We start from the raw sequence: 17,245 nt of genomic DNA on the forward strand, positions 1-17,245 counted from the left end.
CGTGCGCTCATCTGCTTCCCCGCCACACTCGGGTCCCCGCCGGTAGCGGTTTCGTTATGAGAGGAGCAGAGAGTGTGGCTCCTGAGAGAATAATTTCCCACAATAATTGGCGGGAAAACCGACGTAGGACATTATTTTGCAGCCAACCTGAGCGGCAGGAAACCGGAAGTGCACGTTGCGCGCGGCTCTTTTGAGACCTAACACTGAGTCCGGGCGCGAAGAGGATGGATCGGTACTTGCTGCTGGTCACCTGGAGGGAAGGGAAGTTTCGATCCGTGGCGGGTGGGGAGATCGAGCCTGGCACTGAGGCGACATCCCTGGAGAGCACCGACAAACAGCCCGGTAAGCTCTGGGCGGAGAAGAGGCGGGAACGACCGGCGGCGGGGAAGCGAAGGATTTGAGTTTCTGATGAAATCCCGGAGGGAGGCGCATAGGTCGAATGGTCCCGGGAACGTGCAACTAACTCTCTGAAGTAGTTTCTATAAGAACTGAGCAGTAGTATGTCAATGGAAAAGATATAAAGTTGTGGGTATTAGATGCCAGTGTCCCAAGTGCTTGGTGAACTGAATATTTGCCTGGTTGAATCTTCTGGTGGCATAGTCATCGAATTTTTGCTTTTAGGGAAGGTATGCTTGCAGAAAGAAGTGTCCCTTGGCGTTCCTACCACCTTGAAGAAAGCACAGAAAGAAATGATAGGTTCTGCAGATCTGAGTTTTACATTCTATGAAGGAAACATTCCACACTAAAAAAAGAGAAATGACCAGCTTTAAAAGATTTTAGCTGCATTGCTTTTTTGGCGTACTTGACTAATCTCAATATTACGTTTTCCTTGTTTTGATTAAGCAGACATTTTTAGGAAGAAATGTATATAGTTCGTATATACTTCTTTTGGAAGGAAGTTTTGATTTCTTGTTACTGATTAGCATATACAAATGAGGAGACTTGGCTGTTTTCTCTGCGGTGTCAGCACTTGAATAGACTTGGTCAACATGTATTCTGTCTACAACTTACTGGCCTTCAGATCCTCTGATAGTGAAATGGAAACAGGCCCTAGATTATGTTAACTCTTGAGTTAGATGACTGAGTCAGGTCTTTATTTTTATAGATTTGACCGCAACCAATATTTATCACCTCTTGAAGAGAAGCATCAGCGATTCAATCCATCCAGATGACAGTACATTCCCTGGTAAGTACAGAAGTGTAATGGTAATGAAATTCCTCTCCTATCCACCACCACCCCCCACCCCCAAAGTCTGACACAGCATTTTTTTGGAAATCAGTCAGTTTGATAACCTAGGAGTACAAGAAAGACTTGTTGACTTGAGAGGCACAGGGCTATGGGGGTATCTTAAAGAAAACCTCAACTACATTACTATTCCTTCCTGATATTTGAATGTTGTAAGTTTTTATAAAAGTTATTCTGGGTTCCCATTGTGAGAGTTTTGCTTCCATATAACCCTTGCTCTCCTGGAACTCTTTATCTGTAGACCGGCCTGGCCTTGAACTCACAGAGATCTGCCTGCTTCTGTCTTCCCAAGTGCTGGGATTAAAGGCATGTGCCACCACTGCCCTGCTTGTGGAAGGGTTCTTGTCTTGAGTAAAGACAACCCGTTACAGCTCCCACTCTGCCTTCTTTACCACATGTGGGTGTTGTTTTCCTGTCTATTTTACTGATTCTCTTAAAGCAAAAACAGCTTTGAGTCATCTGCTTTGACTTTCTGAAGTTCTCACTACTTTTTTTTTTGGGGGGGGGGCAAGAAATCTTCCCTACTTTTAGTTCTATTGGTACTTTACAAATATATCTATTTGTAAATGTATTTGATAATTTTCTTCTCTTTTACTTCTCCATCTGATAATATCCTTTAAGGCCCAGAAAATATGAATATGGAGACAGATCAGATCCTACAAGCTGAAGGAAGTGTCTATAGTTGGCAGGAAAAAATAGCCTCCTTTTGAGAGCTGCAGCTCTCATGATTCTGTTATAATCGGCTCCCTTCCTTATTGGAGAACCTCTAGTCTCGGGGGCAGCTCTCACCACTAAGGATTGATTTCCAGTATGTAGGCACTGTACTAGCCTGTTGTCCACGTTCTAATGGTACTCTTATTAATTTCTGAAGTTGGTAAAGTTTAGCGAATTCTTTAAAACATTCTAGACTGGGTTCTCATGAAAGTATTCACTCTGCTTGGAAGGACAGGGTTTCTTATAAGACACCCCTTTTGTACAGTAATGCAGAACTCTGCAAGTGATGTGTACTGAAGGCATGCAAGACCATCCCAGTTCAATAATCAATTAGACAGTAGAATTGTTCCATGACCTGTAACATTCCTATCAAAGCTAATTAAAAACTCTTGTTGGTTTTTAATGGCTCAGTGGGTGGGGTTGCTTGCTCTCAAGGCTGATGACCTGAGTTCATTCCCCAGGACCTATACTGAAGGAGAAGTGCAGCGCCTGCAAGTCATCTATCTGATCTCCACACAGAGTGTGACACATAGGTGTCTACACACACACACACACACACACACACACACACACACAATGCAACTAAAAAGAATTTAAAACACTGATTGTTTTAAATATGTAAGACAGTGAAAGAAATAGTAAAGATAATATTTACTGTGTGTTCTGTAGGTTATAACATGAGACACAGTGCAATTGAAGTATTTTGTTTCTTTGTTAAATCTGCTGAAAACAGTCGGGCATCAAGTTCTACTTTGCCATCATAGAACTTATACAGATTTAGCATCGTTTCTGTGCTTTGGCGACTTGTACTCTAGTTCTATCAGCTTCTAGTGTTTTTTCTTTGGGCTGTCAGTCTTGCGAACTATCCATGCATTCCTTTAATTTGACTGTTTCTTGCTAGCACCATTTTCCCTGGGACAGACATCGTTACCGGTTTTAGCATGTTTGTCACAGTAACTAACCTAGAACTCTATTTATATAGGTTTGAAAAGCACTTTAGCACCCATAACTTTGTTTTCTTGCTATTCTTCATCTTTCTCAGCAAATGCCTTTTCTGGTTATCTATTGGAAAAAATTACTACAATGAGTTTACATCAGAAGACCAGGAAGAAACAAAATTTAGATATTTTGCTTTCTCTGCATAAAATTGAATGGTAAGATGTTCAGTGACTAGTTAGCACACTGTGAAAGTAGTGTCACGATCAGTCACTGCATGGTACCTTTTTTTTTTTCCTGGCAATGGTTTGCGTACTAAAAAGCTAGGTTGGTATAGTTATGCCGACATCGTTGTAAATTGTGTCAGGGTATTTGGGCTTTTTCCTAATTGTAGTCAACAGCCATTAAAGGTTTTAATGCAGGGAAGATGATCAGATGTTGTTGTTCTTCATGTTTTTCCTCCTCGTCTTCGTCCTCGTCCACCTCTTCTACCTCTTCCTCCACCTTTTCCTCTTCTTCATTGCTTTTCTTTTAAGTGGGTGTGGGCTATTTATGTGTATATACTTGTTATCATATGTGTGTGTGTGTCCTAGGGAATCCCCCCTTCTCTGCCTCCCAAATGCTGAGATTGTAGGTGTCTGACACACCTGCTTGGCTTTTATGTGGGCTCTGGGGATGTGAGCTGGAGTCCTCACAGTTGCATGGCATGTACTTTATCTGTGAGCTGTCTCCACAACCTGCAGATCTGCTCTGAAGTACTCTAGTTGGATCAGACACATTAGGCACAGTAGGTAAGGTTATAGCTATCGGGATTATTGCAGAAGATCAGCTGAAGAACTGGGGATGGCCAGCTCAGACAGCAAGCATGTAGGCAGTGGCTATCTGAGGGCAGTTAGAGGGAGAAAGCCTGACTTAATGCTGAGGTGGCTTAGGTTAGGAGAAAGGAGGCATAACTGACATTAGAAGTCTGGCTGGTGCCATTTACTAAGAAGGAAGCATTGCTAAGAAGGTGGCATTATGAAGAAGGAACTAAGATGTCCTGTGTAGAACACATGGAGAGTTGCCTAGTAAGGTATTGTAGATATAAAAATTGAACAGATATGCCTATATCTCAAACTACAGGAGGGTAGTGCTGGAGATGTAGTTATACAATCATCTGGGTATAGGTGGAAACCGTGCGATAGAGGAGATTGTTTACAGATGATGGGAAGACAAAAAAACAAAACAAAATAAAACAAACAAATCTCAAGAATCCAAGTATTCAAGGAACATCATTTTTAAGAGATGCCAGAATTAGTGCCACAGATCCAACTGATGTAAGGGGAAAGTAGCCACACACTCACAGCAGTCACCATTGAGTCTTCTCTGATTTATGCTGAGAGATTAAATATTAACAAAGCTAAAAATTAATAAGGTCGTAAAAAGTCAGTTATTAGCGACTTCGAGTACAATTTCAGTGGCATGTGTGGAACGAAAAATCCACTAACATGCCTTTGAAGGGTGTAACAAAGCTAATGAGGAAGGGACCACCACAGGTAGGCAGCATTTTCAGGGGGGCTATAAAGAGTGACGAAAGGGATTTGCAGTCTTTGAACACGAGCAGCTAGGACTCCATTGGGAAGTACTGCTTTGAGGAATAGGTTTGCGGTTTTCAATAGTGAGGGGGGTGGCTTGGAGTGCCTGGGCTGGGATCATTTTGAGGAGTAGCCTTGGAGAGGAAGGTCAGTACCTCTTGCCTGTTGGCAGGAAGGAGCGAAGGAAGACCTAACAAGAAGGTCCATTTCCCACAGGGACTAATACTCAGTGGTTCCCAGTAAGGAAACATGATTTTGCTGAGCTCAGTGGAAGAAAAGTTTCAGTTGACACTCAGCCCCTTACCTTGCTCCCACAAGTTAAACTCACGGTTCACTCTTCCTTTGGAGCCTCGAGTCTGGTTTCTCTCCAAAGCTCTCAATTTCGTTTGGCTCCTCTGAGATATGCTTCAAGGTGACCTTTGAGTTCACTCACTCTCTCTCTCTGTGTCTCTCTTTCTCTAGTTTATTTTATGGTATTGCATTTTCCAGGTAATTTTCCATTTGCCTGTGACCAGGTAGAACCATGCCTGCATGATCTTTGGAGAAGGAATTGGTTTTACTTAGTGGCCTACTGGTTTTGTGTCACCCAGGCATAATTGAGTAGCCATATTTTCTTAAAACATCTTTATAGTAGATCTTAAATGATTAAAAAATATGGAGTTTGAATTAATGCAAGCTAATAATTTTTTAAAGCAGGTTGGATTTTTGCAAGAGATTTATAACTTGGAAAACTATAGACTATGTTAAAGAATTATACAATTCTCTAAATAGTAATCGTTACACTGACTGCTTTTTCATTGTCTGCCTTTCTTCTAATAAGTGTGATTTGTTTTCAAGCTTGTTCAGTGGGTGGCACACCTCATTCCAGGAAGTGGTTCTTTGCGGTGCAAGCAATATGCGGATTTTACCAGGTAATAGCTGTTAGTGAACGCATTACCTACTCTAAAGAATTTCACGAATCCACTCTGTTTAATGCCGCCTTTTGATTTGTTGGTTTTGCAATAGCTATTAGGAAATGTCTGTGCTATAAATGATGACGTGACTCCATTACTTACCATCATTTTCTATTAGTTTTGTAGTTCTGATTGGCAAGAGATACATTTTGATGCTGAAAAAGATAAAATCGAAGATGTTCTTCAAGCAAATATAGAAGAATGTCAGAGTGCTGTTGAGTGTTTTGAAGAAGATGACAGTAATAGCAGGGAATCCTTACCCTTGGCTGAGTATGCTTCTATGCCTATACTGCCTTGCAGATGTTTAACAGTACCCTGTTGTTTTGAGACAGGAGGGAAAAGATTGGATATTTTAGCAACTATAGTAGGGGATTTTTAATCAACTGCAATGGCCAATACTTCAGTTTTGGAAGACAATGGGCAGGTTAGACCTCTCATCTAATTGATACCTGAAAACATTTAAGTTCACACAACTGTAGAGTGCTGTTGGTAATGGCTTATCATTTTTTTGAAGATAAATTCTGCCTGATCCTGTGTTGTCTTGACTAGGGGAGTTATTTAATGCTAGCAGATAACACTCAAATTGAAAGCACACTGTGTTTTTGGCCTCTGAGACTGAAATGTGGGACTCCCCCCCACCCCCCAATTTATATGCCTCTTCAACATTTCTGATACTTTTTGTAGTCTACAGAGTTTCTGAGGAATATCAGTTGACGTCACTTGTAAGTCTCTTGAATCTTGTTAGAATGGAAGATGATCCCGACACTAAGTTGTGATAACCTCTTTCTTCCTAAGACATTCCATTTCTGGCTCATTGTTAAAGTCTTTCCTTTTAGCGTTTGTCATGTGACAGGAAATGCTTTTGTTTTGTTTTAGTATTCATTGTATAGGCTTTAAGAATCTCTTCTTACTGGTTTCACATTGTGTTGGTTAATGCAGGAAGCAGTGGGAAGAACTGTGGACTAGTAGGAGTTAGAAAGTACTGTTGACTGTGTGAGGCAAAGCCAGGGAATTAGCTCATCTAGTCTTTTGTTTCCTCATTCACCAAGTGAGGAAATTCTTTTAGGTACTTTCTCAGACACCTTCACTGAGCCTTAAAAAGACCTTATTGATTCCTGTTTTACCACTGTGAAAAAATAATGTGGCGCCACCTTATTTCCACAAGAGGGAGCCTGGAAACAATAGTGAGCCTAACATGCTTTCGGCTTTTGTTTCAGACAGTGTCACCTTATGCGGAAGGATTTAAATACTTTTATCCTGTATACGAACTTCTTTTAAGAATAGAATTTCACTATCTGAATAAAATATGTAGGTTTTTAGGAATCTGGGAAAATGTCATATTCTCAGGGAAGCCTTAACTAACTCAGAGAAGAGCAGTGTCCTTTATTATTAAAACCTGCTGCTGGCTTGTTTGGGAGAGTAGAAAAGTGTTTGGTCTGTTATTTATGTTGAATATATAAAATATAAGTTGGGGTCTTTGTTCCCGTTATTATTATCGTTGGTTCTGTTTGTGTTTTACATGTGGGTAAGAGCTTGTACTTGCAGGTTGAAATAGGGCTTTCACACATAATAGGTACATGGTTTTGGGACATTTATTTAAAGGAAAAATACTAATCTTAATGGTGCCTGGGTTTGTCAGCTAAGTCAAATAAGGTAATGTGTCTAGCATGTGTGACTGTAGCACATAGATCACTATTGCCTATTATGATTATATGATATAGAGGCATAATTATGCATATTTATATGTATATTTGTATAGGGCATTTTTCCTCTAACTGTATTCTTTCATTGTAGCCTATATGAAGAATCAGCAGAAAATTTGCATCAGTTATCAGACAAGCTTCCCGCTCCTGGTAATACAATAACTGTTTTAGATCATTTGTATTTCCTACTTTTGATGCGTGAGTGATGGATTCAGCATCTTCAGTAGAATCCCAGTCCTGGAACTCAAGGACAAATTGCTTTTTAAAGGAGATTGTCAGGATGACACTCCTTTATGGTGCCGATAGCGTACACATCACCAAATGGAATGCCCTGTAGTAGGGTGAAGCTCTTGGATCAGCAGTTTTAAAATAGAAACCACTTTTTCTTCCTAAAACAGGAAGCATATTTTATAAAATACTATACGATATTACCCTTAAACACTTTTTTTTTTTGGTCCGAGTAGCTTTGCTTTGTATTACTCAAATAGTTATTGGCAAAATTCAGTACAGTTTGGTATTCATAAATACTTTTGCATTTTTTAATGAATGTGTCATTATTGAATCCCACTTATTTGCTGTACGTTTCTTTGCTATCTGTGTAGTATGTCATGCACTGTCCTGGGAACTGAATATACAGTGGTGTGTAAAGCTAGATAGTGATACAGGATGGCACAACTACAATTCTTACGTTCACGGAGCTGGTATTTACAGCCAAGTTTACTACAGAGTCCGGTATAGAAAGTAATGAAGGCTTTGTGAGATGGCTCAGTGGTAAGGGCCCTGGTTGCTCTTGCAGAGGGCCTGGGTTCAGTTCCTGTCACTCACATGGCAGCTCCCAGCCATCTCTAACTCCATTTCTGAGAACTCTAGTGCTCTCTTTTGCCTTCCACATGCATTAGAAATGCATATTCATGTGTGAATTTAAAAAATGAAAAAGAAAATAACAACGTATTCACAAATAAACATTTTTGCAACCTTTTCACCTAAGGATTGAACCCAAAGCCTTGTACATAAAAAGTTACCCTTCAGCCCATCAGATTTCTTTCAGTGAAATGTATTAGTTCAAAAATATGCACTAAAATTTTATACAGTTGCTATTTTTGTCTAATTAAATGCCTTTGGTTATCAAATTTTTGTTTGGTTTTCATTTTATTTTCTGGTCTTTCAATAAGTTTGTAATTTCATGTCATTTAAACTGGTGTGAAGTAAAACCTCCTTTCTCAGAGTCTAATGGTGCTAATTTAATTTGTTACACTGAATGCTTTATTGTCCTTTAAGAGACATGATTTATTTGAGCACTGCAATTTTATATTCATTCCCTTTTGGATAACAAAATTAAATGTAGGAGGATATAATGAAATTGCAGGGGTTTTTCCCCCTATCTTGAGTCCCGTAGCATTGGTGACCTCCAGAGCGATACATATATAACTAGCTATGCTGGAGAATTAGCAAGCAATTATGATATAGTTTATTGTTCTCCAGCACGATGGCATGATCTCAAATGATGAAGTATTATAATGTGTAAACTCCTGAGGATGTGTACTGTTGTAAAATAGTGCTTTGTTTGCTAAATATGCTTAAGATTCATTTGTTTAGAGCACTGTTGAAACCTGCTTTAGTTGTAGCATGCTTTAAAAACTATGGTATTTTTTGTTTTGTTTTGTTTTTCTAGGTAGAGCAATGATAGACATAATACTGTTGCCTTCTGACAAAGACCCTCCTAAGCTAAAAGAGTGCTTGCCCATTGTAGGGGCCTTGAAACATCTGAAGGAATGGCATTCAGCAAAAGTTATCATAGCAGGAAGTTACTGTGAGATGTAAGCTCCTTTGGTCAATATGTCATTGTTCTGCTACTGGGGTTTCGATAGATTGAGCCTTTGAAAATTACCTTAATGTGACGAGGTAGTCTTCTGTTGTACTGTGACTAGAGACTTGAATCTTTACCAGAACCTAGGTTTTTCTCCTCTCCTCTTGCTGAGATGTTTAAGGTTTTGATAGATGCTGTCAGTGATGCCGTGAGTCACCATTGAGCACCGTGTCTCCAAATGCACTGTGCACTTTTATAAAGGCTTTCAGTACCTCTGCGCACTAGGGTGGCAGCTCCACAGGACTTACCATGTCCTGTCTGTTTTCTGTGGTACATGCCAAGGTACACACAGTTGTATTTGTGACACATTAGTAGAGGTCAGTTGTGCATTCCACATTTGATTCCAAACTTAGTACTTAAAGGATGCTAAGCCAGACCTAGCATTGGATGCTGGTGAGCCCCCTGTATGGAAAGGAATTCCAGGCAAAGCAGGACTGCTAACAGTCACAATCACCTGTGATGAAGTGTTGCCATGAAATTCATAAAACCCGTGAAGGACATTCAGGGTGCCAGTTTAGCTTTTTGAAGCTGCGGGGCTGACATTGAGTCTGTGTAAGCATCGGACACAGTTCAGCCAGCAGTAACTGGAAGGTCTCTGTTTACACCGTAGGGGTGACAACTCTGGATATGTGTGAATGTAACAGCCCTTCCCCAGAGACGGCCTTAATGGGTAATTCATATTAACAGAAAATTGCAGTTACCTCTCCTAGGCTGTAGTTAAAATGTAGCCATTAAAAAAAAAAGAATTACCGTCATTTAATTATCAAAATCTTTTTTTTTTTTCAACAGAAATTGTCAGAAAATTGCTGAATACCTTTCAGCTAGTGTTGTGCCTTTAGAAGAATTCAGAAATGCCATTGATCCGAGGGAACTGTGGCGGGGAGAGATTCAGATGCGGGAACGAAAGGTAACTGCTTTCATATCTTCGCCATGTACAAACGGAGAAGGCCTTTGGACTTTGCTTCTGGTACAACTGAAGTCAATGCCAGGGTCCGTCAGGGAAGATGTGCTCGACTGGCACCAGGTGGTGGAGTTTTCTACAGTGATGCAAACAGTGCATCTGCTCTTAGCAGTGGCCCCTGAGCTGCATACAGCTACAGAGAACTGTCGGTCACTTGTTCAGTTGGTCCAGCTTTTAAGTTTTATTAGATTTTTATTAGGTGTAATGTCAGTAGTCACTGTGGTTAGGTTTTAGGTATGGCTGTTGTATAGTGTGGCATTTTGAGAACAGCATTGGACCTTAGTCATTATTTACTTAAGACATTTTGTTTCACTGCCTGTATTATCCACCCAAAACAGGACTGGGAGCAGTTATCTATGGATTCTTAGGTGATCTCAGTCAGATACATACCAGCTCACTTGAACAGTGTTTTAAAATTTTTATTAGAGCCTAGATATATCAGCTATCAGATGAAAATAGTCATTTAGATCACTCACTTCAGTAAGTCTTCAATTTTACAGGTGAGTGCTGTTGATTTTTTAAGTTCTATCTATTTTGAAATGTGTTTGTATATATACGTTTTGTAGATGGGAAAGTTAAGATAGTTTCCTAATGCTTGTTCGGGATAATGAATGTGCTCTTGCGTTCCCATTGGTTCTGTACTTTGTCCTCCATGATCTTTCCCTGGCTCAGTGAACCATCCTCTAAGACAATAGGAGCAAGGTGCCTAAGTCTATCTAGATTTACATCCCAGTTGTATGAAAATTCAGTCTTTAGGTAAATTGTCTCTGCAAATAGTGTTAATAGGGCTAATTAATTAATCTTCCTCTTTGGCTCAGTGCTGATTAACTGATTGATTGATTGATTAATCAGCATTGAGCCATAGTGGAAGAGTTGACAGTGTGCTTTGGAGAATTGCCTTGGTTTTCATTTTCTGAAGTCATGTGCTTACATGTGGGCGCATCATGCCAGAGTTCTTATGTGATTCTTTTACTCCTTTAGTATGAAACTGCACACCCATCAGTCCAGAGTCTGTGTTTCAGTTTGGAGTCGTTTCATAGCTTTCAGCCGGCAGTCAATCTAGTGATTAGAGATGTAGATTGTAGAGCTACAATGCCTGAATTCAATCCTGACTCGGTTCCAGTCTGGTGTGACTTCTTAGTACTGTAGTTGTGTTGTTCTCTAAGCCAGGGATGAGCGTAGTAGCTCATAAGGCTTGTTTGACTTACATTATTTTGAGTACACAGTAGTGACACAGGAAGACCCGTCTGTCAGAATTGTCACATCTTTACTGTTAACAGTCGTACTGCTGCTACTTCTATGGTAACTGTGTTTCTCATCACCACATGCCCTGAAGGTAAACCATGTGAGGCTCAGTATCATGTGTCTAGTAGTGAAGAACACAGGCAGTTCTGTCTGACTGGCAGGAAGCAGGCATTGAATGTGCACCAACGAGGTTGCTTGAAATGAGTTAGTATACTGCTGCTGACTAACCCAGGGTGACTGAAAGCTTTTTATGAAAAACTGCTGTTTAAGTTAATAGTAAAATGTGTACTTAGCAGGAACAACTACCCGTTGAGCTGAGGTATTAAAAAAAATTCACATTTGTGTATCTATTTATAGTAAGGTCAGTTTCTTCTCAATATTTTCATTCTAATAAAATATATCCATCTTTATTCATAACACCTATAATTGAGTTCTTTTGGTTTCTTTTCAGTTTGGATTTGAAATTAGTTTTCCTGAATTTTGTTTAAAAGGAGTTACGCCTACGAATGTTAGTGCGTATAATTTAAATACCTGCTTCCTTGCCAAGAAGATAGCATCTTCTAAGGTAAGAATATGTTGCCTAAGGTAAGGTATAGACATTTAATCTTTTTCCTATCATCCATTTGTGCATGCTTTTCTATGAAATATTTTTGAGTCTTGACTTACTAATACGTATGATGATCTGTGCTCACCCGCATAGCTCATATAACTCTAACAGTTGTGTGTTTGAGTTACATTGTGTGATGAGCATTATACATTGGCGAGACTGATTGCTATAGAGTTTTTTTTTTAATGATGTGATAATTTTAAAGTCAGTGTAAGCCTGAATGATCTTGAGTTGGAGGGTACTACGTGACTCTTTTAAGTTCAGTGAGCTAGATAGGCCTGGGTTTGAAACTTGACTCTCTACCTGCTGTATATTGGATACAGCCTCAGTTAGATTGACAGCTCATTTATGAAATGAGAGCAAAACCATGTTACAAAGTTCCTATGAAAATTAAATGAGGTTAGAGATCAGCACCTGATGCAGAGCCTGGATGAGGCTTAACTTGTGGTGTTAGGCATGCTAATTCTCGTCTCATATCTTCTATAGATTTATTCTTTAAATGCAAGCAATTATAAGATATAATAATTAAATGCATATATCTAGGATTTTTTTTTCTGTTGTTTTTCTTTTTAAATATTGAAAGCCAGGAGAAGCGGTCTTTTACATGAGCTTTTGAAATCCACCTTACAATACCCAGTTTAAGAGTGTGTCAAATACAGAGGTCCTGAAATTATGGGACGTCAAACAATAGTTAATACATTCTGATGAAAGGTCAACAGAGAAAAGGATGTCATTTCTGCTGTGATTTCTTTTCTTTCTTTCTTTTTATTATATATATGTGTATGTGTGTGTGTGTATGTGTGTGTATATATAGCTTCTTTAGAGACACAAGAAGAAGGCATCAGATCCCATTACAGATGGTTGTGAGCTACCATGTGTTTGCTGGGATTTGAACTCAGGACCTCTGGAAGAGCAGTCAATGCTCTTAACCGCTGAGCCATCTCTCCAGCCCCTCTGCTGTGATTTCATTTCCCAGAGTTGTTTACTGTAAGCAACTTGCCACGTCCATCTTTCACAGGGATTTCCAGTTCTTTCAAAATCTTAACACTTAAAAGATTTAGCAACTTCAGCTTCTCTTTTTTGGCAGTGTAAAGTTCAAGTATAATAATCTATTATGAAAATTGTTTTTTTGTTTTTTTTGTTTTTTGTTTTTTTGCTTCTAATGAGAATATTCTTTCAATTTAACCTTTTAAATGAATTAAAGTAAAATTGATTAAAATCAATATTTCTACTCTGTATCAGTTCCTTTTCTATTGCTGTGGTAAAACATGACCAAGGTGGAGAGTATATTTGGCCTTACAGTTCTAGGGCGCTAAATCCATGGTGGTAAACAAAGGCAGGGTAGTGGGGGCAGGATGCTGAGCACACACATACTGGACTGCAGGCATGAAGCAAAGAGAGCAAAAAGCCCACCTTAATCTAACAAGCTACCCTGTGATGGTTTGTATATCCTTGGACCAGGGAGTGGCACCATCTGGAGGTGTGGCCTTGTTGGAATAGATGTGACCTGGTTGGAATGGGTGTGTCACTGTGGGTGTGGGCATAAGATCCTCACCCTAGTTGCCTGGAAGTCAGTCTTCCACTAGCAGCCTTTGGATGAAGACATAGAACTCTCAGCTCCTCCTGTGCCATGCCTGCCTGGATACTGCCATGCTCCCACCTTGATGATAATGGTCTGAACCTCTGAACCTGTAAGCCAGCCCCAATTAAATGTTGTTTTTTTTATAAGACTTGCCTTGGTCATGGTGTCTGTTCACAGCAGTAAAACCCTAACTAAGACATACCCCCAACCCCCTAGTCCCTTAGAGCCATCAGCTAGGAAGCACATCTTCAAGTTGCCCAGACTATGGGGAGCATCTCATTCAGACCACTGCATGCCCCCATATATGCATTCATGGGAGGGTGGGAGAAAGAAATGGGGTGGGGAAGTGGGGGATTGCTCTTGTTTTCTGGAAACTAAACCTGATTTCTCTTTGGACGTGTTCTTGCTTCCTGTGAGGCTTTTAAAATTTTAAACTAATAATCAGTAATTTGTTTGCTTTCATTTCATTTGCAGGATTTAAAGTGGTAAACAACTTGAATTTCTTTTCCAGGTTTTCCATTATTATGGTCCTGCTTTGGAATTTGTGCAGATGATAAAACTATCAGATCTTCCCTCCTGTTACATGTCGGATATCGAGTTTGAGTTGTATCCTTTCGTTGACATGTTCATTTTATTTTACATTCTGTGGGTCAGATAGAATGGTTTGGCACCAGCCAGTAAACGTGTGTTAGGTTTACATTGCTTTTCACTTTGCCAAGTGGAAATTTCTACCATGGAGTTTCAGAGGAAGGGAGTTCCTGCTTTCTCCACATTCTCCTGCCAGACCGCCCCCAACCCCATTTCCAGCCGGTCAGCCTTTCTTTCACTGTAGATTGCTTGCTGTGGGCAGGATTATGGAAGAGATATGGAGCTGCCTGAACCTTGCTTCCTTGATGCGGTTGTGATGTTGAGTGCTTGAGCACGGGCCATATCTACACACAGAATGGCGTTAATTGGAGCTGTCCTGCCCAGCACTGTCTGGATCCACCCACGTTGGTTTTGTGTTTTATTACTGCTTTATTTAGTTCCAAATGGCATTTAAGAATCACTTTCCCTTTTCTGGAATCCAAGATGCCTCTCCATGACTTCTGTTCTTTCTTGACACTGTTCTGGTAAAGAAGGATTGTGGAGTATGTGGGTGTGACTCCCAATTCCAAAGTTGGCTTTCTAAACGGTCTCACTTGCAAAAGCCCACTTGTACCAAGAAAGGGCAGAAAAAGCACACGTGAAGCTGTTTCTGTGATTTCCCTTTACATTTACATGTTGGATCATACCCTAAGATAATTCAGTATATTTTTCCCTAGTCATGGTCTTAAGAAAAGTTTCAAAGTTTATCCCCAACTCCTACGCCATGCTTCCTGCACTAACTCATGTTTCTAGAATAGGCAAAGGCTTCCTCCAGTTTGGCCCTTTTGTGCTTGTGAGCATCAGAGGAGAATGTTAGGAATATGTGGGGAAAGCAGAGGAATTTATGCACAATTCTGACCTGCTCAGATATTCCTCTTGCCATCAGTATGATAGATTTATGAACGTTAGTTGGATGATACATCTTTCTGTACTTTTAAGTAATTATAAATGCCACCATATATGTTTGAAATATTCAGAGTCTTCTTGGGGGGGTGGGTCACTTGTGTGTAGGTCAGGGGACAGCTAGCAGGAGTCACTTATCTCCTTCCACCCTGAGGGTTGGCAAAAGGGCAGGTGCCTGCACCTCGTGAGCCGCTTCACTGGTCCAGAACAGACATTTTATATTACATAATTGCTGCTTTGAAACAGACCACTAACATAGCACCCTTGAATATTTTTAAGACAGATTATTTTTTTACTCACTCTTATTTTTATGCTTTATAGTAGATACTTAGAACTAATAATTAAGGAAATAGTGTGTAACAGAAAGAATAATTGGTAATTCTTATACTTAAGCTTAATGAATGATTTTTCAGTAAATTGTGGGAGAGTGTAATAATCAAGCTGTTTTTCCCAAGCTGAGCTATTTCCCCGTTAGTCTCTTGTTCTTTTTTTTTTTTATTAGATATTTTCTTTATTTACATTTCAAATGCTATCCCGAAAGTTCCCTATACCCTCCCCCCATTCTTTAACTCCTTAGTACAGAGAGGTGACTGGGCACTGCACGAGGCAGAATTCCATGCTGCTGTTGGAACAGATCTCTTCCCTGTGTGGCAAGGTATAGAAGGCTTTGTTCATTGTCTATCTGATACTTAACATTTCAGGCCATGTTACAGAAAGTAAATACAGCTCTTGCTCGTGAACTTGGAATGTAACCCAGCTTTGCCAGTAATTCATGCTAAGATACTGCTCAAATGTTTTGTAGACAAAGTGGCACCTGATTTTATAAAAGGACTTTCGGAAATGAACCTTATGAGCAATGATTTTAAAAGTTACTTTAAATTTCAGAGTATATCGTTAATCTCTTCTGTGATATCTCAGCCCAGCTCTGGGAAGGCATTTGTATGACTTATCTTTTCATGGTACGACAGGGGGAGGCAGTAAGAAGACTTAAGACATCCTTGGATGGTTATTCTTTATATTACAATTTTCTCTTGTAATCCAGTGCTACAGGAGAGATTGTAGCTATTTTAATAGCTGCATGTGTATATCATATGATACTTTTGGTGTCTTTTTAACATTAAAAAACTGGGACACATAGGATACTATGCAGAATCTTGTGTCTAAAGTTATATCATTTTTAAGAGGAAAAACACACAAGTCTATTTCTTTCTATAAATTTTGTCAACGATTGCATTTCTATCGAAATGATTTTAATACACAGCACACTTACTGGCTATATTTATGTAACATTTTCTTACCCCTGTAGCACCAGTCTAGTAACAAGAGCTCCTGGGAGGAGATAGGGATTACTGTAGTTTCAGTAGCTTCCCCAGGGCAGTATATTAGGCTGTGCTTGTTACTCCCATAGCAAACTGATGGCTCTAAAGGGAATGTGATTTTTAAGATGATCCCTTAAAATTTTGGATTCCAGTCCCATTTTCCTATACAATTAATAGCATTTTGAATAGTGTTTCAAAGTATTTTGGATAAACTGGCCTTTGATGATGTCAAGATAAAGGCACACATGTGCCTATGATTTGTTTAATGGAGATATGAAATGACCCTTAGTCTATCTCGTTATTGAAGGTAATGCTTATCCCAGAAACTAACAAAGTTATTTAATACCTTATGTGCAGCTATTTTGTTTGAAATTTTCTCCAAGAACCCTGACTGTAAAGCATCAGTCTATAATGCACAGGTCAGCGTGTATAAGTGCGGCCGTACAACTTCCTTTCTGCAGTGCAGCAGAGGGAGGTACATGCAGCAGGTGCTGCCCTAGTCAGGGTTACTCTTGCTGGGATCAAACACCATGACGAAAAGCAAGTTGGGGAGGAAAGGATATTTGACTCATACTTCCTGATCATAGTCCATTACTGAAGAAATCAGGACAGGAATTCAAGCAGGGCAGGAACCTGGAGGTAGAAGCTGATGCAGAGACCATGGAGTGTGCTGCTTACTGGCTTACTCCACATAACTTGCATCAGCCTGCCTTCTTCTAGAGCCCAAGATTCCTAGCCTAGGGGTGGCACCACCCACAATGGGTGGGGTCCTCCCTCATTAATCACTAATTAAGGAAATGCCCTATGGCTAGATCTTATGGAGGCATTTTTCTCAATTGAGGCTCCCTCCTCCCCAGTGACTCTAGCTGGTGTCAAGTTGACATAAAAGTAGCCAGTACATGTGCTGCGACTTACACAACAAATCTCTTAATTTGAAGCCATTTTTTTTTCTATATTGGGTCATAACTTGTCATACTTTTCAAAATAAAGTAATTGAATTGCTGATTC

The 17,245-nt window shown here is 39.8% G+C and overlaps 1 protein-coding gene across 7 annotated transcripts in view; it reads left to right on the forward strand.

The window, feature by feature from the left end:
• Nucleotides 1-8: 8 nt before the first annotated feature.
• The window catches only part of Mtbp (Mdm2, transformed 3T3 cell double minute p53 binding protein), a 69,020-nt gene continuing 51,783 nt past the window's right edge, over nt 9-17,245 (forward strand). For 2 of the 7 annotated variants that reach the window (XR_383964.2, XM_011245394.2), the window contains exons 1-10: nt 9-342; nt 1,106-1,186; nt 5,308-5,381; nt 5,542-5,693; nt 7,218-7,276; nt 8,799-8,943; nt 9,783-9,900; nt 11,651-11,764; nt 13,900-13,994; nt 15,501-15,573. Coding sequence is in view for 5 of the 7 variants with exons in the window: in XM_011245394.2 (XP_011243696.1) it covers nt 225-342; nt 1,106-1,186; nt 5,308-5,381; nt 5,542-5,693; nt 7,218-7,276; nt 8,799-8,943; nt 9,783-9,900; nt 11,651-11,764; nt 13,900-13,994; nt 15,501-15,573 (1,029 nt within the window). In the remaining 2 variants the exon portion in view is untranslated. Of the gene's footprint in view, nt 343-1,105; nt 1,187-5,307; nt 5,382-5,541; nt 5,694-7,217; nt 7,277-8,798; nt 8,944-9,782; nt 9,901-11,650; nt 11,765-13,899; nt 13,995-15,480; nt 15,574-17,245 lie in introns of those variants that run through there. The other 5 variants (NM_134092.3, NM_001168250.1, XR_875211.2 and 2 more) reach the window with 4 other exon arrangements.

Source organism: Mus musculus, chromosome 15, assembly GCF_000001635.26.
Source record: "Mus musculus strain C57BL/6J chromosome 15, GRCm38.p6 C57BL/6J".
In the NCBI taxonomy this organism is placed as follows: Eukaryota; Metazoa; Chordata; class Mammalia; order Rodentia; family Muridae; genus Mus; species Mus musculus.